The 26,932-nt window shown below is 45.0% G+C and overlaps 1 protein-coding gene across 1 annotated transcript; it reads left to right on the forward strand.

The window, feature by feature from the left end:
* Positions 1-1,025: 1,025 nt before the first annotated feature.
* Positions 1,026-26,932, forward strand: LOC144142965 (uncharacterized). The gene is made up of 7 exons (XM_077674793.1): positions 1,026-1,047; positions 2,308-2,481; positions 10,623-10,952; positions 13,436-13,729; positions 16,177-16,305; positions 24,094-24,222; positions 26,910-26,932. Exons 1-7 carry the CDS (start codon positions 1,026-1,028, stop codon positions 26,930-26,932), a joined length of 1,101 nt encoding a protein of 366 aa, XP_077530919.1.

The following is a 26,932-nucleotide window of genomic DNA, read 5'->3' on the forward strand; positions in this document are numbered from 1 at the left end:
ACGTTTATGACGAGAAGAGATGTATAAAACCTTTTTGAAGATTCGTCCTGTCCTTTAACTTCATTCAACAAGCTTCAAGAAAACAATAGCCACCTTTAGATGCTTTTGTCTTGAACTGCTCTTCGAAAAATTGCTGGGTGAGCATCTGACGATCACGCACGTGGGGACGTGGCCTTTGAAACTTGCATTGTACAAAAACTGTTTCCTTCGGCAGCCAAGCAGGAAGAGGAAGGTCGTTTAGGTTTGTGAAAGGATGGAGCCCGAGGCGATGAAGCAATATCTGGACGTTGTTCTAATTCTGTCGGCTTTTCTACCGCTTGGAAATGGCAAGTATCCGGCAATATTATAATAGATTAAGTGCATATTAGAAGTTTAGGTGGAATATTTCCAAAACTGTATCCTGTAAGCTGACGTTAGACTTGGACTGTACAAGAATTTCAGAAATACCTGTCTTGCATCATAATGAGATATTGACTTGCAGGTAGAATGTGATATCGTTTAACAGAAATAAATAATCTACTATATAACTACTATATTTTACAGAAAAAAAACGCTTTGCTGAAAGGTGTCCAATTAATTGGGGGGTTGATGCTTCGGCAAGCAGTTTATTGTGGCAAAACGAGGTAACCAGCTCAAATATGGTTGACACAAGGCAAAGAAAAGCATTCTTTAACACTTAAAACTTTCATATTTATTGGCATGTGGGCACATGTATACTTTCAACGTATTAATAAAACACAGAAAACGATACTAATATCTTTGTTATTGCTATCCTATTTCTCGTCAACCGACACCCCGCCTTTTTGACTCAAACACTGTACATAACATTGTGCACTGTTTAGAGAGGCTTACAGAACTCATTCTAACAGAATCTTTTTCCGAAAACCTATTCCGCTGACTCAGGTATTATGCTACCTCTTTTTTTATTTACAGCAAAAAACAAACAAGAGTTCGTGAAATACTTAACGCCCAGAAATAAAACACCAAAAAATTTCCATTATGCCATCAGTGACCCTTTTTGCAATATGATCAATGCTGACGCTGGCGGCAAGTGGCCCAAGTCAGAATTCAGCGTGGAGGTGTCTTAGGTGTCGTACAATTTGCAATTTTAACTGCCCTCGAGAAGGCACGACGAGCAGTATAGGTTGGTGGACACGCTGATATGGAGCACCTTAACTTTATGCTAAACATACCATTCTGAGGTTTAACGTCGTCAACGGGTAAACACATTCAACGTACCAAGATTACCATTTTTGTTGCTATGCCGTAACATTAAACCTGAGGATTAACTAATGTTTTGAATACACATAAACCGTTAGCCGTAATATCTTGACTTAATGTCGAGCGTGGTCAGCAGGTGCTTGCCATAAAAATTAGTCACTGTATTTACAGTACGTGAAGCTTCGGGCACTGGTTAACGTCATTATAACTTTCAGCTTGGCTTTAGGCACAAGATCGCCCCTCCCTCGGTCCCCCTGCCCAACCCGACAGAAAACGAACAGTTGCTGCTTTTGACCTCCTAAAGGGTTACATGCCCACACAGTTGCACATTGCCGGGTTGTGTTGTTGTTCAACTATTTAAAAATAGTATTGTATGCAGTTGCAGCGCGTGTTGGTACAGGCGCTGCTGGGACATGCACCTACAAATAAATCAACGGATCAATCCATCCCACTTAGCCAGGAAGTACTAAGAGAATGAACCAGAAGAAATCTCTGATGGTATAAAACCTTTAGGGGCCTTCTGAAGCTTCACAAAGAGTTGCACACATTTAACATCATTTCAAAATGGGGTATTGCACAAAGTTTTGCAAAACGTAATATGTGCTGCTTTTTACCGATGCTGTACGGGTGACCAAGCCAAACCGGCAAATCTAAACCTTTATAAAATACCCCAAGTGTTTGAGCATAACCCGAATTCAGCCCGTGAAACGTCACTGTAAAAATTTCCGCCCTTATATTTTGCCCTTATGCTTATACGGGTTGAAGGCGGGGATGTATGAGGTCAAGGGGCTAGCAGAGAGCAGAGAGCTTTAATTTGGTTGTTATTGAGGCGCAAGCCTTACGTGCGCATTAGGCGAAAAATTGGGCGGGAAAATTCCAGCGCACGCATGGATAATGGCAATAGAATAAATTGATGCTAAGGAGAGAAAAAAAGGAACTCAGAAAAACAAGACGCTCCATAGCTTGAAGCGAAAAACCGCGAGTGGTATTCTAGATATTCTGTATTTATTAGCGACCAGCCTTTAGGCACATGTCCCGCAAGGAATACCACAATATTTAGTGGGGTTGGGTGGGTCTTTCTAGCAGGCTTTGGCGGACGCCTTGACGGAAGCACTGGTGGGAGCGGCGGAAACTACGGAGGAAGCTTTGGAGGCTATGGAGGCGGCCCACCGGGAATCAATGGCGGAGGGGGAGCAGGCTACGGAGGCCCCGCCGGAGGTTTCGGAGGCGGCCCTTATGGACTCCCTGGCCAAGGCTCTGGTGAGGTATTTCGTGCTGGAACTGCTGGGGGGAATTTTGGTAGGCGCTGGAACCGTAAGGAATGTCTTTCGAATTATCGTGGAGATTTGAACCGTAGTCCTTACCCCTTTTCTTAGATTCTTGATTAGATGCAGCAGTAGTTGTCCTGGCAACACAAGTTGAAATAAAGAACTAAACTATATCATAGGCTTACATTGGCTGTTCACAAGTACTGAGACAAATTGGCCCTGTACTGGTCTTCTGGTATTGTTATAATGTAGTGACAGGGGTATGTATGCAAGTTGTGTGTGTCATGTCTACACTGGCCATTTATTCGCAGGGCTGCGGAAGGTTCGCTTTGGGCATAGCAATTGTGTCTTTGATTTGATGACTGAATGCGTCATCGAAGCGCCCTAAAAAGTGCATGATTGAGTGCAGCTGCATTCCAAGTTCTGAGCAATATCTGTAATAAATAGGATTAGGAATGAACATTACTGTAAAGTACATTCTGGTACAATTACTTTTAATGCATTAGAATTCGATAAGCTTAGCTCTCTCAAATGCAGAATGAGACTACAACATAAGTTCGTCACACTTTATCATATATCGCCGCACTCCGCAGTGGTGTAGCCGGAAGGAACCCATTCTCGTTTAAAGCTATTCCCAAAATGCACTTCCCGTTTAACCCGTCCCGTATGGGTGCGCCCGTTCTTGAAACGACCTTCCTGTTTAAACGCGTCCTGTTTCAACCAACTTCCGAAACTTTCTTCCCATTTTAAGCCGCTTTGAAAACACCTTTGTCATTTTAACTCATGTAGATTCAGCCCATTCCGATTCCTGGAAATATACGTTAACCTTTTTTAAACCGTTCCCAAAAATATGCATCCACCACCACGAACTACTGTAAAACGGCTTTACTTATAGGCAGCAATACGACGCGAATTGAGCATGGCACATACCGTATTTACTTGCATAATGATCGCACTCGCGCAATGATCGCACCCTTAAAGTGAGTCATCAAAGGTAGACTTTTTTTTTTTCATTTCCCGCGCAATGAACGCACCCTTAACATGCCGCAGCAACATGTCGTATGTGTGCCAAGTCTAGCTGATGATGGTCGTGCGTACCTCTCTCTTCTTCCCTTTCGAAGAGGATATGGCTACGTTATTGCGGCAGACTCGCCGATATTAGCGATATCGGCAAGCATGCGTTCAGTATTGATGAAGAAACTCTTACTAAATGCACATAATGTACTAAGAAGACAAAGAAAAAAACGCGCTCAGGTTGCTGTGTCGGCAGCCGCATCTGTTTTTATGTCCCGCACTGTGACAGTGGCAGCCACTTATTGGTCGAGCTGTTGTCACCTCGCAGCAAACTCGTTTCGGCGTTTTGGGGTGCAGAGTAATACAAGATGCATATTCTTGGTTTGAGTATTTGAGTATTTGATTTTTATTTCATGGCAGCACCAAGGGGAGGCTGAGACTAAAGGCGGACGTGGCCTGACAGGGGCCTCAGCCACCCGATTTACAGCGTACATAATAACACGTCTGTTGACAAATTTTACATATTAGTTCACTTTTGAATTTTTTTTCTATTTCTCTGTTTTTATTGTTGGCGCAATTACCTCCATTTACGCTGTGATATTGACTTAACGAGTCAGTTTGCCAAATTTATGAATTTTGTGCAAATTCAGGGCGTTAGACGATTGTTACTCTAACGGTACTAGGCAAAGAACTATAATTTTACGTACTAACCAGAACATAGCTACTTCACTGTACCACTGGAGGGCGGGCAATAAAGTCACCACGCCGGGAGCAACTGAAAACTTCATGTCAAAATAGCAGGGTTTATGGCCCGGCTGTAACAAAGGAGGTGAAAGGGTGGGAAGGGTCACGCTCTCGAACTATTGCCCAGTACGTGTGATTGACCAGGTGTTCCATTTTAAGTACAACAGCTCGCTTCCTCATCTTCGCGCACCCTGCCGGCCGAAAGAGAGGGAATTTTGCTCGCCACCCCGTACCAAGGAAACAAATAGCCAGGGAACCCTCGCGTTACATTTCCCGATAAAATTTTTATAACACCTGCTTGCCAGAAGTGTAAGCATCTCGTGGCAGCTTTGTTTCCGCTGCCGCATATACTGCTTCCTTAATAGAAAATGCTATCGCATTTCACGTTTGCCTGGAACCATTTTGCCAGCGAAAAACGGACAGGGACTTAGGAAGAAGTAGAGGGGACACTCGCTAGACTTCAACTGAACATCTTTCACTTGAGACAGGTAATATATGAAGCCGTTACCAGTCAGGGCTAAAAAGATAACACTTGGAAATGATAAAAATGATAAAAACAATGTCCAGACATAGATGCGTACCACCCACACGGCCAAGCTACGTCCCGAACATGCGCCCTTGTAAGAAGCTTAGCTCTTTTGCCGTAAGAGCGATGGAAGGCACGCTGATAAATTATCTGCCTCCCTGTCAATATTGAATGTCTCAGAAATCTCTCATTTCCTTGGTCGCGCCCGCTGTCTATGACACGTGTGGCACCAAATGCTGGGACACAACCAGGACACCGCTTGCAATGGTCGGCAAGGTGGCCCCTCGCGGCAAGCGATGACACTGCAGCTCGATGCTCCCTCAGACGGTCCTTTATGCAGCGCTCCGTCTGCCCTGCATAGCATTTGCCGCAGAACACGGGAATGCTGTAAACAACGCAAATTTTACAGGTGACAAACCTGGTGCCGTGCTGTTTTGTGCAGCCTTGCCTCTTGTTCTCATGGACGGCTGGGCACATCCGCATCAGCTTACCAGGACAAGTAGCCAGTACATCGACACCGAATTTTTAGCCCACTTTTTTCAAGCGGTGCGTGAGCTGGTGAACATATGGTACTACTACCCGCCACAACATGGGTTGTCTGGCTTCTCCGGTAGGAGGATAGGCACCCGCCTTGCCCTTCTTGGTGAGGCTTTCAGCGACAGAGGCAACAAGCTCCCGAGGTAACCCAGAACTTGTCAAGCGCGCCACCTGCGCATCCAAACTTTTAGCAACCCTGTGCGGGCATGACTTCTCTAAGGAGCCGCGCAAACAGTTGATCGCTATACCGCGCTTGACCACCTTCGAGTGCGCCAAACTGTAATTTAAAATCTGCTTTTTAGAGCGGGGTTGGTATGCCCAGCAATGTGCTCATCACGCAACTGCAGGCTCACATCTGAAATATGTATACTGCCATTCAGCGGCTCCTGATGAGAGAACTTTAAGCCCTTTGGACAATTACTACAAATTTTTAAAACTCTTTCTACCACATGCTGTCTGTCCTGACTGCTGTCCGCTTTCACAAAAACAATGAAGTCATCATAGTGAGAGCGATCTAGCCGCCCAACAGCGTGCCGATCCCGGGATACGCGTCATAATCGGCTACCTCGAAGAACACAGTGTCGCCGTGCCTAGGGCCTTCAAACGCAACTTACCAGCATTCAGCCTCAAAATCTCCATGCTCGTGAAGAATAATTTCAGCCCCAGAACGAAAACGAATTATCTTCTTGTCATCCCAGCTGATCTTCGTGACGAAATTTTGGGAGCGTGCCACGAGAACCCGTCTTCTAGACATCTCGGCACATCTCGCACAATCGCAAAAATCAAGGGGAAGGCGAAGTACTACTGGCCCCACCTTACATCCCACGTCACCCTCTACGTCCGGAGCTGCCCGGACTTCCAGCGAGGAAAAGCACCGCAGACGAGACCCGCCGGACTTCTGCAGCCGATCGCCGTCACATCGAGGCCCTTCCAACAGATTGGAATGGACCTTCTGGGCCCATCCCCTACGTCACGATCCCAAAACAAGTGGATTATCGTAGCAACAGACTACATGACGCGCTACACAGAGAGCACCGCTCTTCCGAGGGGGACTGCACAAGAAGTCACCAAGTTCTTTATAAAACAAATTGTGCTGGGAGATGGAGCCCCTGATCACAGACCGTGGAACAGCCTTTAATGCAGACCTTATGCAAGGCTCCTACGCTACAGAAACACAGATCACCGAAGAACGACGGCGTACCACCCCAAAACGAACGGACTGACGGAAAGTATGAACAAAACGATCGCGGATATGCTGTCTATGTACGTCGACGTTGAACATAAGACTTGGGATGAAGTTCTTTCGTATGTCACGTTTGCGTACAACACGGCTATCCAGGAATCTACGCAGATGACACCGTTCGAGCTCGTCTACGGAAGACGGCCGACTACGATGCTTGACGCCATGCTTCTGCACGTACAAGACGACGACCTCAGCGCCGACGTCCAAGGATACCTTCAGCGTGCGGAGGAGGCCGGCTAGCTAGCTGCTGGTGGATGCCACAACGGACCAGCTGCTGGTGGATGCCGCACGCTACACCCTGCGACGCCGAGACACCAAGTACCGCCCAGGGGATCGTGTGTGGGTTTGGACTCCCATCCGACGACGCGGACTGAGTGACAAGCTTCTGCTACAGTATTTCGGATCCTACCAGGTTCTACAACGTGTTGACCCACTAACCTACGAAGTGATCCCCGATGGTGATTCCAGCACATCACGATGACGCACGCGACGCGCAGCCGTCCAATGCGTTCACCTCAAACGGTACTGCGCAAGATGACGGACGTTTTTGTTGTTGCTTTGTTGTTGCTGTTTGTTCAGACTTTCGTTTTATTTTATCATCGGCTCGATGAATTCTTAAAGTGGAGGAAATGGCGCGCGCCATGCACGGGTTTGTTTATTTATTGTTGGTTTTTACTGTTCGGCCGCTCCAGCCTCAGTTATCTGGGTCCCAAGCGAAACGCGTGTTCCATTCTTTATTTTTATGCCGCACGGGCTATCACATTCAGATAAGGAGACTGTTTCGCCCTAACCTCACTAGCGTAGAATAGGCTTTCTTCATCTACAATGTTCTGGATGTGAATCGACGGTTCGAGAACCACGCGTGCCGAAAGGTAAAAAGCCTGCAGAGCAGACGCTGCGGTATTAGACTCTCCGACGCTCGTTAGCGCACGTCACCTTGTTGACTGCTGCTTCGCCGCCTGTGTATTCTTTGACTTGTTATGGGAGCACAAATTCGCTCCAATAAACTTATTTTCCTTGAAGAGAACTGCGTCGTCTTTGGCTTTGGGACAATCTATTACCCTTATTTTCTGTTAGAACCCTTGTAGTACTACTAGTACTACTACTAATATTTTGCTACCCTACGCATTTGCTCCATCTCACTCATAGATTGCTTTGGCACTCTCTTGGAACACATTACAACTTCGGCAAGGCGTTTTCATGAATGGTATTGCTAAATAAAAATGTATGTTATAACAATGTACGACTTGCAAAGTAGGTGTGAGCTCTTTTTTGTCCACATCTCATTTTTTCGACACTTACGCTGTTTGGAGTCATTTTTGCACTCAATATAATTTACTACGCACCCGATCGTTTCCAGCAATTTTTCTGTCGAGACAGAATTGGTGCAGCAGCATGGCCATTGGCAGCTATTGCGGTGCAATTTTAATTGTTCATTAATGCAACGCTATCTCTTCCTGGCTTCCACACATTAGCGACCAATTTTCTGCCAGGCAGGGCCATAAAACTCATTCTTCACTACTCCAATTTAAGAAAGAAACACATGGCCCGATCGTGATTTCATGCTCGTTTTAATACCACAATTTATGGCTAAATATATATCTCAAATATATCCCATAGCTTTAGACAAAGACAAGTGCTACCCCTTGTTCCACCTTGAATGATCGGCCACAATTTTGTAATCTACTAGTTTTCTGGACAATAAGAGCGTTTCAAATTTGATCTTGGGACTGTCGGTTGCAACGAATTACATCAGATGCACATGGAGTTTCATATATTTTTATCGCATTATATAGAATGGGTATGATTATATAGAAATGAAAAAGCATTAACGGAGAAGGTCAGAAGTATCTTTACCCACAATTTCAAATAGAACTAACACTCACGCCTATCTATTACTACTCATATGGAATAAACCCCGCACCCCCAGCACGATGCCAGGATAGACGTATATACAGTATTTACAGAGGGCACCAGCGCAGAGAAACAAACTAGAAATGGCAGGCAGACTGTCCTCAACCCTACTGCCCTTAGACCTCTTAACCTTCTTTTATACCATTACCAATCCGTACCCACATTTATTTGAACTTCTTTGTCGTTGGCCAGTCTACAGGGTTGCGTCGCATAATCTATTGTTACGTGGCCACAGGAAAAATGAGACGAACAACAGTGGACCATGAAGCGATCTACTTACAAAGAGATGACGCCTACTTACAATTCATCCATGAAAGCTCAAGGCGCGCCTTGGTGCCACACGGCTTCATTGTTATCGGTGTTGGCTGCTCATGGTGCCACGCGCCAGTGTACACGTTCTCTTCTGATAACAATATTACTGCGCCTGTGGTCTCAAGCTGAGCCCAAGGATGCGGTTTTGATTCCTGACCGCGGGGGCCCTTTTCTGATGGAGGCGAAAAGGAACAACGCTAGTGTGTTCGAGATTTCGGCCTACGTGAAGATCCCGAGGTGGTCAAAATTACTTCGGAGCCCTCTACATCGCGCCTCATAGCCCATGTGAAGCGTCGGCGCGTTAAACCTCATAATAATCGCTTGCTCTACACACCATGAGTACGAGTTTTTTACGAAAGCTAATTAGCTGAGCATTGTTGCCAAATTAGCTGAGCGTTGTTGCTAAACTTGAATACGCTTCAGAAATCGGGCATCCTTCACAAGCCTACCGAATAACTAAATTAGAGTCCATCCAAAATTGCGCAGCTCGCTTTATATCTTCGCAATACTCACACAAAACCAGCGTCACCGCACCAAAACACTCTCTTTCCCTCCCAACTCTTGAATCCCATCACTTGATCACAGTCTATGCCTTCTTCACCGCTTCTACTATCACCCGCCCTCAAGACATCAATTGCTCCAATCTGCACACAGAACTTCATCCCGCATAAATCACAGCAGACCCATTGCACGTATAAATGGCCGGACGTTAGCATTTATCACTTCATTTTTTCCTAATGAAATAGCGCTCTGGAATGCCTTACCGGATGGCTCCGCATCATGCGCCGACAGGGAAACGTTCCGAGCAAAGCTGAACGCCCATTTTTTCAAGCATCTCTCCTGATAATTTTCAATACTCCGTGTTTATCGCTAATCGTTTTAGAATTGTACTTAGGTTTGCTCAGCAATTATTTACCATGACTAAAACATCCTTTATTCTTCTTTTGCTTTTGTTCTAGTTACGTTCATTTGATTTCTGGTTCCTGTCTCCTGTTAATACTTATTTGCTTTTTTCTATTGAGCATTGTACCCTATCTCGTCACTTGTCCCCCCTTATAGATTGCCGTTGGGCCTTTAAGGATGAAATAAATTAGATGAAATGAAAAAAAAAATATGCCACATCAAGCCGTGTGGAAAAAACACTAAAGACTGCGACCGCCATTCCAATGGCTTGATGTTGACGTAAATATTCGTCCGATCATTGAAGAAAACTACAACTAAACAAATCGCTGTCGTGTTCTCAGGTAGATAAATTAAAAAAAATCACCCTGTGGGCCACTTGTACGTTTCTATGCAGGTACTCTAATAATTAAAAAAAGAACTGAAAAAATTTTCTTCTTAGCGTAACCCATTGAGATCCGCCTTGAACGAGACATGGAACATTGTTGTACGTTACTAGAACTAGCAAAACGGTTTCTTGGTCTTTGGTTGGTACACTATTATAAATATATTCTCTCGTTTGATTCGGCCTTTCTTATACCGATAATTTGATATTGAAGGACTACGGATATACCTTCAGAGTATTACCGCTCTTTAATGCCTTGCAAAGGACTACCCAAAAACGTTGTTTTACTAATAAATGTAATCACTGATAGCGAAATGCGAATATTGGTTATACATGACAAACGTTTACAGCACAGAAGAACAAGTACGGAAGGAAGCGCTCGTGTTGTTTATTTCTTCTTTTCGTCTTTGTTGTTCCACGCTTTGAACGTTTCTCTGGTTGTTTAACGTTTCTGGAAAAAATGCTTGAAGAAAAGTTGTGTTGGAGTCGCGATACGTTGTTATCACGATTAAACTTTGTTGCCATGGCTTTAGCTAATAATGCGCCCATTTGCTGTAGGAACGGGACCATTGACAGCCGGAGGTGGTTTAGGAGGTGGCGGATATGCTGGCAGACCTGCTGGACCCGGCGCAGGTGTATTTCCTGGCGCAGGAATGGGATTGGGAAGCGGTGTCAGCGCAAGTGGCGGATCCAGTGGAATGCCTGGACGGGGCTTTCCTACCAACAGCCCTGCTGTTGGGACGCCAAACACTCGATTAGGCTTTCCTGGAGGCCACTTCGGTGGGAGTTCCGGAGGAAATGTCAATCTTGGAGTAGGCGGTCCACGAAGACTGCCCTCTTCGTTTGGTGGTTCGGCAGCAGGCCCCGGAGTCGGCGTCCCCGTTTCAGGTGAGGGGAAAAAGGGGGTTCCACTGACACACTGGGGACACGTTCCGTAAAAGATCAATCTCGTGCTGAAGTGATTGGAAGGAAGGGTTGGGAGAGTTAAGAATGTGCAGTAACAACTATGTGTCTCTAAACCCATTGTAAATACAACAATTTGATTCAGGATTTGCTTAACAGCCAGTTACGCCAGTTGAGCTTGCCCGTAACGACATGCGTAATAAAATGAAATATAATGTTTTTATGGCTACTAAATATAGGAATCTTATTATGAGTATGTAAAACATAAACTAAATAGAGTCAGAGCTGGTTTTGTTTTGGTAGTGTGTTTCTAAACACAAAACCCCCCGAAAACGTTTAATTGATCAATAGGATCCTGGCACTATTGGCGCTACTTTAAAGCATTATTGATGAGTGCCACCGGAACAACAATATGCCGAAAGCAGATCGAGCATACAATTTAGAATAAAACTTTCCAATTCACGTTGTCAGCCGCTTCTACAGCACGCAATTTTTTATTCGCTGCTTAACGCTACACGTTTCTAGCATATCACATGTAATGATTATCATGACTTCTACCCACAATTCTAATCTAACACAATCGTCGATCACCGTCGCGCAGCCTGAAGTGAAGATGTAGGTGCGCATGTCATAATGTTCGAAATTAAAATTCGTAGTTTCGCACTCTATATTCAATTCGGCGGCCATTTGCCAGATGTTGACCCCCTCGGTGTAGTGATAGCTGTAATACTGCTGTGCTGCAGTGGTTTAATGAGGAATTGCTATGCTATTTCCCGCTCATTGACGCTTCTGCACATCACAAATGCGTTAGCAAAGAAAAGAGACCTTCATTGGTTACCGACGCTATTAGTGGCACTCAGCCATTTTCACGTCAACTTTCACTGCATGTGGGACCTTGTAGACCAGGTTACGTTTTCACGGACAGCCTTTACCACAATGGTACCTATGTCGCGATCTATTCTATTAACTTGCCCCAATATTGCCTGTATTGCGTACCTATAAATAGTTTGGATGGGGAAGCATTCTCATCCAAACAGCTTTAATATACGGGAAATAATCAAATGAAAGTTATTTATATATGTTTCCTCTTCTTTAATTCATTTATTTGCCTGTTTAGTTATTTATTTTATTATTAATGTTCTGCTCGAGCGAATAAAGAGGGTTACTGGCGTGCGCAGATGGGGTCACAGAAGGAATAAACGAAAGCAGAAGACCCTGTTAATATGCATCGCCAACTAGCTCACCAAGCCATCCTCGTGGAGCAAATCACCGAACGTGTATTCTTACAGGGCTCTTTCGTACGATCAAGTAGATACCCATCACAGTACTAACCTACATAAATGGGTTCAAAACTACATAGTCGTTTTTGGCAGTACAAGCTCTTTTACAAATCTAAATCTCTGTGCCCAAAACTCCCATTGGCACACAGATAACATACCAGCTTTGGAATGTCTCTGTTTGTGTGGCCCTAGCTTCTCGACGTCATTGAAAACTTTTTCCTTCGTTGTTAGCCATGATTATGGCTTCGCCGAACGCAAACAAAGCAGTGCTTTAGGCAGAAAGCACAATGGGGTGACCGTAGGGTTATTTTGCTTCCTTTACGTGTTGCACAGCCAGTTACTCTGTTTAAATTTGCATTATACAGCTGTCTTGCGCCCTTGTGAAGCGAGGTGTGTAGGATACGTTATCGAACTGAAAATAAGGAAGGGAAACGAGTGTGTTGGATTGCAATCGAGTTTGGCTACAATGTCAGTACATCTCTGCCCGTTTATTTTTAAAACTGTAGCGACGTTTTTGATCAATGTGAGGAACTATATCGATGGAAAAGGCCAATGAAGCGTGCTGTCTACCATGTATTCTAAAATGTATTGTGAAAAATAACAAATTGTGTTGAATTATCAGCGGTGCCTGCAATATCACGGGTTATGTGTCGATAATAATAAATTGTGCTAATATTTTCTCCCCCCGAACATTAACTGTGCAGATACAGAAGGCGAAAGCGTATTTGCTTCGAACCTTCCCTCCGGCGCATCGGGTAATCATAACTTTAGGACGAGTTTCGTAGAAAGAGAGATTTACGGAATATATAGTGTAAAAATGACGCTAAGCTGAGCTGCACCGGAAGAAACCAAACGACCGACACCACTGAAAGTACTTGAAGACAAATCAAACACTATTTCAACCCTGTATAATCATTAAAACGCCAAAAACGTGTTCTAGTATTCTTTCTTACCGGTATAAAAGTTTACAAATATCACCTGTATTTTACGCCACTTTTAATTGAATAATACGTATGTTTTGTTTTCATTGAAACGCTACTTTGGCACCTCTCACAGTAAGGCGCATATGGTTGTCTGTTTTTTCACAAAAGAAGTAAAAAAGTTATCCAATTTGCGAGGGCACTATATCACAAGAAAACGCCGATTCCCGTGCTAGGCTAACAGCTTTGACGGGTCCACCTGGTGTAGGATTGGGCTCATCCGGAGGCGCTGCTGGCAGAGGAGGCGCGAGACTACCCGGAAGCCTGTTTCCCGCACAGCAACCCGGTTTCCAGGGCTCCTTTGGTACAACTGGGCCTTACACTGGCACAAGTGGGGGCTCGATGTCTCCGACTGGCTCTACAGTTGGGGGCCCCAGCGTAGGATTACATGGTCCTGGAGTGCCCGGAGGGAATTCCAATTTTGGTAGAGGTTATCCAAGAGTTGGGGTCCCTCCTCTTGCTGGCCCTGGCAGTGGTATCGGCATTGGCAGTCCCGGCACAGGTAAATTGTAATCTGGGTTCTTGCATGCAATGAAATTGCAAGATCTTTTTGTATATAAAGAGTCATGTGCGGGATGACAGTACACATTAGGTTTCCTATATTTATTTGTGTAGAGAGGTGTCCTTCTTGAATTGTGTCCTTCTTGAAATATTCGTAAGTGCTGATATTTTTGTTAGTTCGGGCCTCAGGCTGCTGATGCGCTGCTTTACAGGTAGCGTCTCAATATGTCCAAGCGTAGTTCAATGACTCCGGTAGAGCAACCTACCAGAACTGATCACGAGCACGTACAAGGCGTCTTCGTAATATTGCTGGCCTCCGCAGATACCGTATTTGGACAACTTCTAACGAAGCGTGGAAAGGTGATACGCCTTTCGCCAGCCGAAGCAGTACGACGACTGCTCTGTTTTCGCCTTAGTAAACTGTTCAAGAATCGGCCTAATTGCTTTGCTCTGCTATATAGTTCTTATTTCGAGAAATAACAATAATATTCTACTGCTTGCACACAAGGAAAACAAAATAATAGCTACCCGTATTGTAGGTCTTCCTGAACGCTGGTCAACGTTAAAAACGCTACGCCTCACCCTGACAATTTCGCCCTTACTTTCATTTCTGGTGTATTTTAATATTTTTTTCTCATTCGTGATCCATTTTTTTTCTCGTATGCTTTGCCTTACTGCAGGAGTGGCCGCATGGGTACAATTATGCGCTCCTATAGTTATGGAGCTTACCTAATTTGTACAACTGTTCTATATTTATCGCCAGTGTCGTACCTCACGGTCGAACTGCTCACGTTTAGGGTGTACATGCTCAATCATCAAACCAAGCCTTTTTATTGGGGAGAATGAAAGTCATATCAATCAAACATGGGAAGCCTAACGTTGCTTGTTTATTCACAGTAGACTGCGACATGTTGACAAGTCAGTCGCCTGCAGCACCACGCACACGTCAATTTAGGTGTTGCTCGCAGTTTCGTTTTCATGCCGCACGACATTCTTTCCCTCTGCAGCCTTGATCGAGAGGCTTCGCAATCCGACTAAACGACACTGCATAAATACGCGCCATAGCTGCGGGAGCAGGCGTTTTCTGATTGGTTATGAAACAGGCGTAGTAATTTTCCGATGAAATTTAGCGTTTATTGACAGGCTATATACATGCAGCCTGGACGCGAATCTTCAAAGTAGGGACATTTACAAGCACTGCGAGCCCTGTTACCAATGCTCACATTTCCGCACTTTACACGTGCAGTAGCTTGTGTGTTCTTTCTTATTGGAAATCCGTAACTATAGGGCACGTCGAGAGAGAAATTATCCAAAGAGATGTTTTACGCGGAGATCTAAAGTATGTTTTACCCTACTCGTATAGAGCAATGCCGAAAGCAGCCCCGGTAGTCTGCACCGCATGGCGCAACCACGGTCAGTTTGGTAGCTCTCCATTTTTATTGGCGAATTAAAAGTGAGGAATTTCAATATTGAAATTGTCCTCCGTAATGTATGAAATATGACCCTACTAAACTGAAGGATTCGCATAATTTGTGCAATAAAATGTGACGGGCGGAAATGATTTGCCCGAACTGTAAGCTACTTCAGCCTTAATGTCGACGGGATCTTTTGTAAAAATTTTCAATTGTACTTTTATTCTCTACTAACAAAACTTAACTACATACTTTGCAACTATAAATGCGCTTTTGCCGCGAAGCTGCAGTCCGATGCATTGCGGAGGAGCTTCATGCAATGAAAGATTAACCTATAATAGTTGAGCAATATTTCTACGCCTAGCTGTATAAAATAGGAGCGAAAAAGGCCACCACCGGAGCCTCCTAACAAGCGAACATTGTTTTTTTTCCTTAGGAGCACGCAAACTTGCAAAATATCTCCATGAGTTTTTCTGTTCAGAATATATTTTTACAAATGTAACCTGGGTTTTGAACAATCAGGTGAATTTGGTCATAACGACGTATTTTGTACACATCCTGCTCTTTCCCCTTTACTGACACAAAGGCACATGAACCTGTTTTCCAAGTATAACAAACAATCTTTAAGGCGCATTTTTTCTGTAATCAACAGAGAACTTTCTGGTTATAAAAGCCCTTTTTTGAAATTGCTAACGGCTGAGATGTGTCTATTGGATGTAGGAATATCGTCATCCACAGGTGGAGGCGGTTGCCGATCGGGAGTAAATTCTGATGATACTGCTTTAATAAAAGGAGCGATAAAAACACGATCTGACTCGTCGTTCTCCGCTTGTGTGTCGTGTTTTTAGCGGTCTTTTTATTCAAGCGACATTAACCAACAAGCCCAAGAGAATATTTTACTGAAGATACTGCCTCCCCTGGTAGTCCGTTTCCTGGAAGAGTACTGGGCTTGGGGAACGGTGTGTGCGCAACTGGGAGCACCAGTGCACGCATTGGTGCGGCGTTTCTCCAAGTCACCCTTTAAACGGGGTCGCAGGCCTTGGAGTAGGCCTTGACGGAGTTCCAGTAGCTGGTGGTTCCGGAGGTGCTCCAGGCGGCATTGGAGGAGGGGTATCTCCCGTTGGCACTTCGATTGGTGGCTCTGGGTTAGGCAGCACTGCTTCAGGTAAATTACAGTTTGGTTGAGCGCACACATAGACTATGTGCCAGGTTAACGTAGGTGACCAAGCTAGCACTAAATCATATGAGGGATACGTATGCATGCACAATATTTTCCGGATTTCAACACACCAGCCCTTTGAGATCATTGTAGGCCGACAAACTTGAGTTTTGAATAATTTGGAACCACTCTGGAGAGATGAATTCAGTTCGGCCGTTGGGTCTACGCTTTAAAAAGAGCTCCAGCTTTCGTTCGGATACAAAAAGCTGGATGAGTGTTTGGGCTGCGCTAAAAATAAAACAGAAACATATAAGTGGAAACATTTGCCTGTTTTACTCGTTTTTTAGAGTAACAAGGCGACAGAAAAAGACAGCCTACGGATGAGAACAGGCAGAATTGGGGACTTCGGTGCGCTTTTATTCAGTCCCCCATGTAAAGAAATACGCGTAAACCGAAGTGCTTGCATATTACATCCCAACGTGTACAATGCGTCTCTGAGCAAACTGTTGCAGACAAATTATATAACAAAAACTGAGGGTGACTGATGCGTTACTGCTGGCTGTTAGCTAGGCAGTGAAGTGGCAAGTGTATTACTACGTTTAGAATGCGATATTTTTATTTTGATACAGGTAACTACATCGCCCTCACTTGCGATATCATGTGTTAGAAAATTGTCACTTGTAGGCTATAATGGCTGCACCTAAAATCCTATTCTTACCCAATTTGTCATTGGCATTGCCTAATATGCACTGATGAAATGAACGACCTATTCTTATATTTTAAGTGTAATTCGCGCTCCTGCACTCTGCCCTAATAAAGTGTCCGGTTTGGGCTATGTTGGCCGTCCGACATTCAAGTGGAGTCTCGCCCACCCTTTGAGTGCAGAAATTTTAAATGGCTTGGCAAGTTACTTCTTGTGCTCACGCTTTAGTATAGCAGTAATGCGGGGACAAACAACATTGAGCTGAATTAGTCGTCTAGATGACGATCGACATGCCGTACTCATTTGAGGATATTTCTCCGTTGTCTTAGTATGCACACAGAGGTCGCTATATCAGGCCGTGAGTGTTGCTACTTATCAACATTGACAATTTTTTCTTATATCGTTTCTACTTTTAAATCAGTCCTTTATACGCTGTATTGACTAGGTCCGAAAACACAACGTAAACACTCTTCCACAGCAATTTTTAAAATGCTTCATGAATTTATGGCAGGACTTTCCTAAGTGGTGACTATATAGGCCTGTGTGATCACACCCCAAACCATTTCCGGGTGATATTATGAAGTGGCACCAGCAATTTCGGTGCTCAAGTGGAACACCCTCAATAGCTAGGGTCTTCCGTAACATAAAATAGGATGATAAAACATTAATTTACGCTGTAATAGGAGCCGACTGCGGTTCCCGAGAACAATACCAAGTCCCCAAAAAACTACACTTTTAGAGGTAGATCCGAACCCGGGCAGTCCAGCCACACACCAGCTTAGCCGCATCTTGTCCACTGTGTCCCAATCTTTCACGTGTCCCGCGCCATACCTACGTTGTCCCACGGACACTTTGATGGGCATGGCAGCCACATGAGATTCGCCACACTGCGTGCCTCCGAAAGAAACGAACAAGCAGTCTGCAAAGCCATCTTCCTAGGGCAGTGTCGTCAGCATTAGGATTTCGAGTTTGACGGGAGGTTCCTTTTTGTTTTCGTCGTCCGAGCAGTGGAATCCGGCTCCTGTTTTTGTGTATCCGAAATTTATTCGGTCGACTTGAGGGCGCCAAAGCTCCTCATAATGTACACGCGCAAAGAACGTTGTTCTGGCGGCACGGCTGTGGAGGATGACCATATGTGACCCGCCGTAGAACTAAGCCTACGGTGCACCTTGTCTGGACAATCGCAACCAGGGGGTAGCAGGAAGATACGTTATCAACAGCAAGGGTGCGTACTACAAGTTTCTTCATTTTGAATTAGCCGTAATAAGGGGAGGCGAAATGAAATCGACCTAGAAGCACGCAGGTGTAGAACAAGGATGACCTGGAGAAAGTTTGTATTCCCTGAATCGCTTCTAAGGCCAGGGAGTCACGAGCCCAAGAAGGCACCAGATGATCAATTAAATGTGTGTCGATGTGGCGGCGGCTGAAGTCTCCAAATCGCCCTGCGGAGAAAGCAGGCGCAGCTGCAGCGAACGTTAAAGTGAGTTTTGTACACAAAACAACAACAAAAAATGAATGTCCGAAAACAGACGTAAAGCTAGCTGAGACGGAAACAAAAATTAAGAATTATGTGGTACTGATGAATGGCCAAAGTCATGGGTTTAAAAACGTGTGCAAAGGGTAAAAAAACATCAGAAGGACACAACAGAAAGGAACATGCCCTAGAAAGTTAATATTCTGTGCTCACAGACGCCGATGAGAAACAAGATGGGTCTCATCAAAAGAAGATCAGACGAACACTTGCATAAAACATAGCTGAGAGCATGGGTGCCCCGAAGAAACAGGTCGCCAACCGCAAGCTGAAAATATCGATGGCTCCAGTTGTACTGGTGCGCCTACGGGCCACGAGCAACGTCAAGCTGCGCCCTGGAGCCTATATCACGTCGTGCAAATGCTGGCGAACCGGCAAAGCAGGGGGGCAAACCCGAACGTGCTTCCTGTCCTAGAAAAGTGTACTATCGAGGGGGAAGTGTTTATCTCTACCGTAATTCTTGTAAGCCAGCGTAAGGAACCTTGAACGATTCCCCGTTGTACCAGTGGCAAATGCAGCCTCGGATAGCTTGGCATCCCAATCGTTATACAGTCGAACACGGATATATCGAACTCCAAGGGGATCGCGAAATAGTTCGATATATGAAAAATTCGATATACAAAATATGGGCTCTGAGACCTCACCTATGGCGGACGATCACCAACCGATCGTCGCATTCAAGAATAACAACTAATTCCGCACTCACGACGGAATAGGACGCTTTATTTCCTTGAAAAAAAAAATCACTGATCTTGGCCTGCTTCTTAGTCGTGGAAAGGAAATTAAAGACGGTAGTCTCGATCTTCTGGAAGCTGCACAACTAGAAAATTCCAGCAGTATGCTGCGCCTTCGCCCACCATGCACAACACGCACGCAAAAGAAGAACAGCGCGTACATACCACAAGAACTTTGAACGTAACAATTCCAAGGCTCTCTGAACGGACTCCAACAAAGCGCTCGCGATGGTCATCTCCGAGAGAAACAGTGATCTCCGAAAGGTGCAGGACAACTCGCCAAACAGCAGCAACAGTAGCAAAATGCAAAAGGAGGAGGCCACCAGCGCCTTCGTTCCCTCTTCCTTTTCCCGAGACGACATCGGGGGAAGACAGACCCAGAAAGAGAGAGAAAAAACCCTTTTTCGGCAAGCCGAGGAACGTACGCAGCCGCAAAAATAAAAACAAGAACGTGCGCAGTCGGGGCATCCTAGCGTCACTAAATAAGCCTTTATTCAGCGACGCTAGGGCATCCCTACCTCGCGCTGTCACATTTTCCGAGCGTTCGGGTTTGTGTGCCTAGAGAGATTTAGCATACCGGGCTCTGTCCGCAACGCTACGGCGGCCGGTAGCGGGGCCCGACTGGGCAAGCGCAAATTCGTTCCGGTAGGGGGATTAGTTCCGCGAGCCAGTCTTCGCCATTCCCGCGCATTCCTCCGCATCCTCCTCAACCTCAATCGGGGGAGCAGCGACCGCTGAAGAGCACCTTTCAGCTCGCGCAGCGTTCGATATACCCAATGTCGGGAAAAATACGGTTCGATATAAACGTACGAATTTCTATACTTTTACACAGAATTTTCAAGGGGATAATTTATGAGTTCGATATGGACAATAATTCGATATATCCGTGTTCGATATATCCGTGTTCGACTGTATTGCTCTGTGTGAGCTGTAAGAATCGCCTTCAGATTGCGATACCGACGTTGTTTCCCTGGGGATGATATGTGGTGGTACGCTGGGTTTCACAACTACGGCCAGATAGTTCTCGTCAAACAACGTGCTCGCGAAGTACGTAGCATTATCAGTAATCGTAAGCGTAACTTGATAACGTAGCGTTATCAAGTTACCAAAATTTTATCATATCGAAGCTGAATAAAGTATGCTGCTACGTAGAAAAATTTGTATATGTCTGTTCCGCAGTGTGTTTGAATATCTGCTGCCACATAACGAGATGAAATACCTAATATAATATTATATAAGAATTGCGGCGTGCCATTTTGCGATAATGAACGCACAAACTTCCGGATTTAGGCACGTGGCAAGGATGGTCAAAACCCGGCTGGTAGTGTGGCACGGGTCATTTATTTGAAAAAACTTAATTATAGCAGGGAAGGCATCAATGCGCATAGAACCCTGACCTAAAAAGTTCCGTGTTTATATCTGGCATGTACGATAGAATGAATCATATTGGCTAAACAAATTCGACCGGAGAAACACATGTGACTACTTAAACCATTTTTGACACCTAACCCCGTTCTGAAAAAAAAATATTGGTACCTTAATTTGTGGCGGGTTCGTTGGGTTCTTCATGTATGTGTTATTTCTTGTTGGATCGCTTTGTTCTGTTTTGAATGTTTTAATTGTGTCAGTGCCTACTGGTGTTCGTGAGTCAAAATTGTAGGCACATGGTTGTTGCAAAATGTTACGGGAAACAACTGAGGAATAGTTTTAGCTGAAGCACCGGTGTGACGTAGCCCCTTTAAGGATAAAATTATTAAGGCTTTTTTGCTGACACATAATTTTACACTTCCTCTAAGTGGGTTAGCGCAAAAAAACATGTGACAAAAACTAATTCATTAGATTTAGGTGACGACAAAACAGCCTAAACAGTTTTGCTTATGATTACTGAGAGCTAGGCGCACAGAAATTTAATATATTAAGCACTGCTTGATGTTTATTGGTGCAGAAATGTACCCTGCTCTTTTCGCTTGCAATAGCTTCAGACATTGTGGTCGTTTTTTGGGGGGAAGGGGGGGGGGTAGGCAATCCAGGCGAAAAAATCAGCGATGTCTCCTACGGGGGACTCACGTGGTAGAGTCCATTGTACAGTTTTTCCTACGCGTGGATGTTTTTTTTTATTTACACCCAGAAGTGTTTGACTGCATAGGGCTTTTCGGTGTAATGGCTTAACTCGCCTGATAGTCACACCGCCAAGTTTATAAGCCTGCCTTTATTTTGTGAATGTATTAAGACGGGGTGACCTCGTTATTCGTCCAAACAATATACATCACGCGGACATCATTATACATTACATGGACATTGCTGTGTTAATAATTTACAACACAGTTTGTCTGGTTGAAGGAATACTTACAAGTTTATGAATTAATCGCCTTTCAGTCGCAACTTCATTTTTGGGGCGTTTGCAACAACGCCGTTTTTTTTTTGTAGTAAGATAGGGAAACATAGGTATTCGTTGTAACGTTACGCATTAAGGGGAAATGAGGAATTGCGATTCATGGTGGGGCGGAGAGCTGATAAAAGGGTTCTTGTTCGTAATTTTAAGTGGGGAATTTTTAAAGGCGGAAATCTGAGTTGGTGTAGAGAAACGCAAACCTTTTTGGCGGTCGGATTTCCAGTACACTTGCCATTCCAATTAGCAATGGTTGACTCTACAGTTGATTACCGACTCACTGGCAGTATCTGGCTCGCGATTTGCTTACTAAGGGTGACGAAACAAAGACGGCACCCCCCTCTACCCCAGCTCTTGGGGTCACCGGTGGGTTTTTTGGCGTATGGTCCATCTCTGACCAGTAAACCGTAAACCACAAAATACCAGTTCTCCACATTGAGCTACATAATTTCAGTCATAAATAACCACTGTATTGCATCCCCAAGAAAAAGTTTCACATTTCCCTAGCGAAGGAATTAGAAACATGAAAAGGAACGTGTGTGGAATCGCATGAAAGGGTTGCCTAGGGCACCGAGGTAATATATGAGAAAGAGTTGGGACAAAAGAAATTAAGGGAAGTAGGGATCCTAGAGGACGGAAAGTATCGGAGAGGCGCACTGGTTGCGAGGAAGAAGGTGAGTGGAAACGAGCGGACGGTCGAATTCAGGAGGTAGGGCAGTGTGCATTACCTTGCTGGAAATGCAGAAGTACTATAATATTTGGAAGTACTTTTCACGGAAAACACCGTATAAACCTGAAACTATTACTAAGTGGTAAGTGCTGCAGTAGACCGGCTAAACTGTTCGAGCATTCTTGTATAAGCAATGGGGGAAGTTTAGGCGGGGTGCCACTAAAAACAATTCACGCATCTCCACGAAGTGAATCATGACGAGTGGGCGAAGCACTGGGGATCATTCTTACCGTAAATCACCCGTGAGAGTGCTTACTGCTGCTAAAATGATTTCCAATCTAACCAAATTCAATAAAATACAATTTAATTCAATCCAATTCAATGAAATCTATTTCAATACAATTAAATTCAAATCGAATTCAGTCGAACCCAATCCATTACAATCCAATCTAATGAACCCCGTGCACGCGCAGCACGGTTCTCTCTCTCTCTCTCTCTCTCTCTCTCTCTCTCTCTCTCTCTCTCTCTCTCTAACCTTGTATGAATCTTCTATTTTGTTGTTGTTAGCCTTTTGTGAAAATCTTGTTCACAGATGTTTCGATTTACACGGTGCTGTGCCGTGAGCACGGACGCCGGACTCCAGACAAGCCTCGGCCTTAAGGTGCTTCGCCCCTAATATGCCACGGCATTGTTGGTTGCGATTGTTTCGAAGATGTTAGGGATAAATAGACAAAAAAATTCTGCAAGAAATACAGCATAAAATAAAGATGTCAACCTGTAAAAATCCGGATAAAGTGGTATTGTCAATAATTTTCAAGGGAGCACAAAGCATTGAAAACAATATTGGCGGGGCTTATGATCTTGGCAAAAATAAAAGAGTAGCAATGTTACAGTCGCTGACCTTGCGAAGTTGACACCCCATAGGCCTGTCCCACTATTCTCGAGGTTCTTGACGAATCTCATTTAGTACTGAGAACGCTAATGCGTAATTTAGGTAATGCCATCCATAGGTTTACAATGGAGCGTAGATGAAGGTAATCTTTTCTAGCGAACATTACAATTACTGCTGGCTATTACATCAATATAAGGATACCGCTTAGGGGGTCAAGTGCGGGTACTCACACAAACAAAACTGAATTTTTAGAGTTTCTTACGCTTGCTTTATAGCCAAGGTCAACTCTGCATAACAACGTGCAGTCGCCGAAAGAACAACCTATGTACGTTAAAATTTTTTATTCTTTCGCGCGAGGGAAATGAAGAAGCTTTTGCTGTACAATGCCAGTGTAAAATCACCTTAGTTATAATTAAAACGCTTCTGTGCCGCGAATTCTTCTGTTGGCCGTAAAACAAATATCCGTGTGCTGAGCTTGCTGGAGGACAAACTCAATTGTTTTAGAACGAAGGTGATTTCCCCGATGTTCAGATATGGTGGAGCAGCTTGCAAGAATGAATCGAAGAAATTTTGATTGTATTGTCTCGCTCTGTCAGTAGCAAGTTACCATCAAGGCACATTCTTAATATTGGTTAATATAATTACACAAATCAACAAATTTGTGCCGAAAGAGTTGAGGATCAGCAGCAAGCTGTGAAATCTAATTATAACTGCGCATTTCTTGTTTGAACGGTACAACTAATCAAGAATAAAAATTTTCCACATTCACGCAAACGCTTGTGCGCCACTAAATAACCTTTACATTTGGCAACACAAAAAAGGGATCATGAGGACTGAATGTCACATCGTAATATTTTCTGGTGGGCTCACTCAAGGAGTCTCCAATGCGGGAGGCAGCGGTGGTCCTCCTAGCAGCAGCGGGCTCAACAGCAGTCTTGCCCCCGCAACTGGAATAGCCGGATCCGCAGGATCGTCACCCAGTCTCCAACAAAAAGACAAAAAAGGTAAGTTTGTGGTACTACCTCTAGCATTGTGCCGGTTATCAACTGTCGGGGGGTGGTTGACGGCCGCTAAAAGAACAAAAATCAATAAATCATTAAAATTTGAAAAATCTGCAAGGAACAGTTTCACAACCTTTGAGGTGTATGCGCTCTTGCGCATTTTCTGTATCGTTTCCAGGCTACCCCCACTGTCAGTGGACGCTATACCAAATAAAACGTTAGCCTTACGGACTGAAAATTATGAGTACCCGAAACGATGGTAGCATGGGATCACACGGGTATACCTGAAAATGCTTCATGCGTGAGTGAAGCAAAGAATAAGCGTGGAGTGAGCGATTGGGAAGCATAGTACAACGTTAGAGACATGCAAAACAAATGAACACGGTCAGAAATAAAGCAAGAGCCAGGAATCTGTGGATGAATTATGGTACACAACGTTAGCAATCACGACATCTGGAACGTAGTCAACCACCATCAAATGGTCGCGCAGCAGTCTGGCACACACCGCACAACCGAACCCGAAAGGTCTGTCCGTAAAGTCCCTCTGACTGGAATCGTGCAGGTCCTTGAAACTGAAAATTCAGTTTTCAAGGGCCTTGAATTCGTGAAATGTTTTCCTTCTCCTTGAATACCCTTGAATTTGGACGACAAAGAAGAGGCCCAAATATGGGAGGACGTGTTTTTCATGGTTTATCGGGATGGCACACTTCCCATCAAAAACTTGCTTTTACAATTCAAGGACCGCTGGGGAATACAGGCATTGTGCTTTGTACGACAGCTCGTACGGAAAGAAATCTCTGCGTTTTTCGCAGCCGCCCCTTTCCATAGGGGCGATTTCCCGTCAAGCCGGGTGAACTTCTTAAGCGTTGTAGTCCCACACAAGGGCCGAGCGCCAGGCCAGGGAGTCGCTTGTAGCTATTTTACCGGTAGGTGCCCGGCGCCACCAAGGAACACGAATTCCCATGGTGCCTTTCACAGTCACAATGGATGCTCAACTCGGAACTGCCTGTGGCAGGACATGCCGCCAGACTCTTTCACCCCCGGCAATGGTCCAACGCGGCATAATGGCGGGGGGCCCCGCCGGATGGACAAAGGTCGGGGCCCCTCGCAAGGGTAAAGGCAGCTTTCCAGGCGCGGATTCCAATTTCAAGTGCCCGTACTCGACCAGGGACGCCTTTACCCATTAAAGAAACCGGTGGGTGCCCAGCGGTACAGGGATTCGAACCCAGTGCCTCCCGCATACGTGGCGAGTGCGCTACCTCAGACCCATCGCTCTGCAGGGGATTTTAGGACGCTATCTACAAGAAATAAAAAACCCGCGCGGTCTCGTTGTGGTTACGGCTTTGTGCTGCTGAGCCCGAGGATGCGGCGGCTGCTTCCCTGATTGAGGCAACACGCCTATGCGGCCGTGTGTTCGAGATTTTGGCCGATGCTAAAGTTCACCAGGCGGTCAAAATCAATCCGGAGCCCTCCACTACGTCACGCCTCATCACCAGTGTAGCGTCGCCGCGTTACACCTCATAATCAATAAAATACAAAACAAAAGAATGGGAATAAGTTATAATAGTACACGCACCCTCACAGTTTTTAGTACCTTCACACGACGAAGATAAATTAGCCGACCCGCACTATGGAAAATGTGAAACGCTCGACACGTAGCTATCTCCAAACACATAGCGTGGGGCACTTCTTAATATCTATATTCCCGCAAAAACGGCTCGGGCACAACAAAAACAGAAGCACCAATTTGGTTTGCTGATGGTGTTAACCACCACCGGGAGATCTTCCAAGCTGTGAAAGAGTTGTAGAAAACATTCATAACTTTTACGATTATCTTAGGAGCTTGATGAAATTTGTTATGATGCTTTCGTTCCTTGGTTCCGTTCCTGTCGTATTTTTTTCTTTCCCAACCTATGGCGGAGCCCGAATTTGTGTGTAATTAACAAAATCTCTTTTCTTCTCTACTTTACTGCGTAGCAGAAGAAGAAGGGTGTAGCTTGCTCATCTCGCTTCAAACAGCGTTCTCCAGTTCTTAAAGGAGTACTGACACGAAATTTCAAAGCTGTGATAACAATGTAAAACGCTTCCTTTTTATCAGGAGATATCTCCCAGCAAGTTTCAACAGCAACAGTTCAGCGAAACATATTTAAAATCCATTTTAATCTTCGCCCGCACGAGAAAGCCCAGAGCGGGCCTACATGACATCATGTGCTACTTGGCCCCAACTGCCGACGTCGGGGCTCCCGTGACAAAGCGGACGCACTGGCTGTGGTTGGCGCGCGCTGCTCGAGCGTGTGTACACGTCATGGTTTTGGGACTGACGTCATGCTGGCCGGGCCTGTGGGGACGGCGAAGACCTCAGCCGGTCTGGGCGCGCGCGTGCGCTCGCTCGCGCGCGCTTCCAGAGAGGCAGCGATGCGTCAACAATGGTGACGTCATGTGATACATCTTGTTATGGTGTCCGCTCGGTGTTTTTCAGTCGAAACCGAAACTGGCACGAATAAACGACGCCGTTAATGAATGTTTACGCTGCGCTCGACCGTCTAATCTGTCATTCTATGATTAGTGGGCTGGTAGGCACGCATAGCAGCGAAAAAAACGTAACAGGAAAATTTTGTGTCAGTACTCCTTTAATTTTAAGGCACGGAGAAAGCTGCTGTCATGGCTTAGTGGTTCGACTTTTGTCACAGGCCAGTTTGTGGAGACGCTGTGA

This window comes from Haemaphysalis longicornis, unplaced genomic scaffold, assembly GCF_048455015.1.
Source record: "Haemaphysalis longicornis isolate Haplotype H1 unplaced genomic scaffold, Haemaphysalis longicornis Haplotype H1 scaffold_6, whole genome shotgun sequence".
In the NCBI taxonomy this organism is placed as follows: domain Eukaryota; kingdom Metazoa; phylum Arthropoda; class Arachnida; order Ixodida; family Ixodidae; genus Haemaphysalis; species Haemaphysalis longicornis.

Bases quoted from the DNA above. Each gene is read 5' to 3' on its own strand.
- LOC144142965 (XM_077674793.1), top strand. From the start codon at position 1,026: ATGATCAATGCTGACGCTGGCG. The intron at 1,048-2,307 runs GCAAGTGGCCCA...TCTTTCTAGCAG, and splicing joins GATCAATGCTGACGCTGGCG to GCTTTGGCGGACGCCTTGAC. The intron at 2,482-10,622 runs GTGAGGTATTTC...CATTTGCTGTAG, and splicing joins ACTCCCTGGCCAAGGCTCTG to GAACGGGACCATTGACAGCC.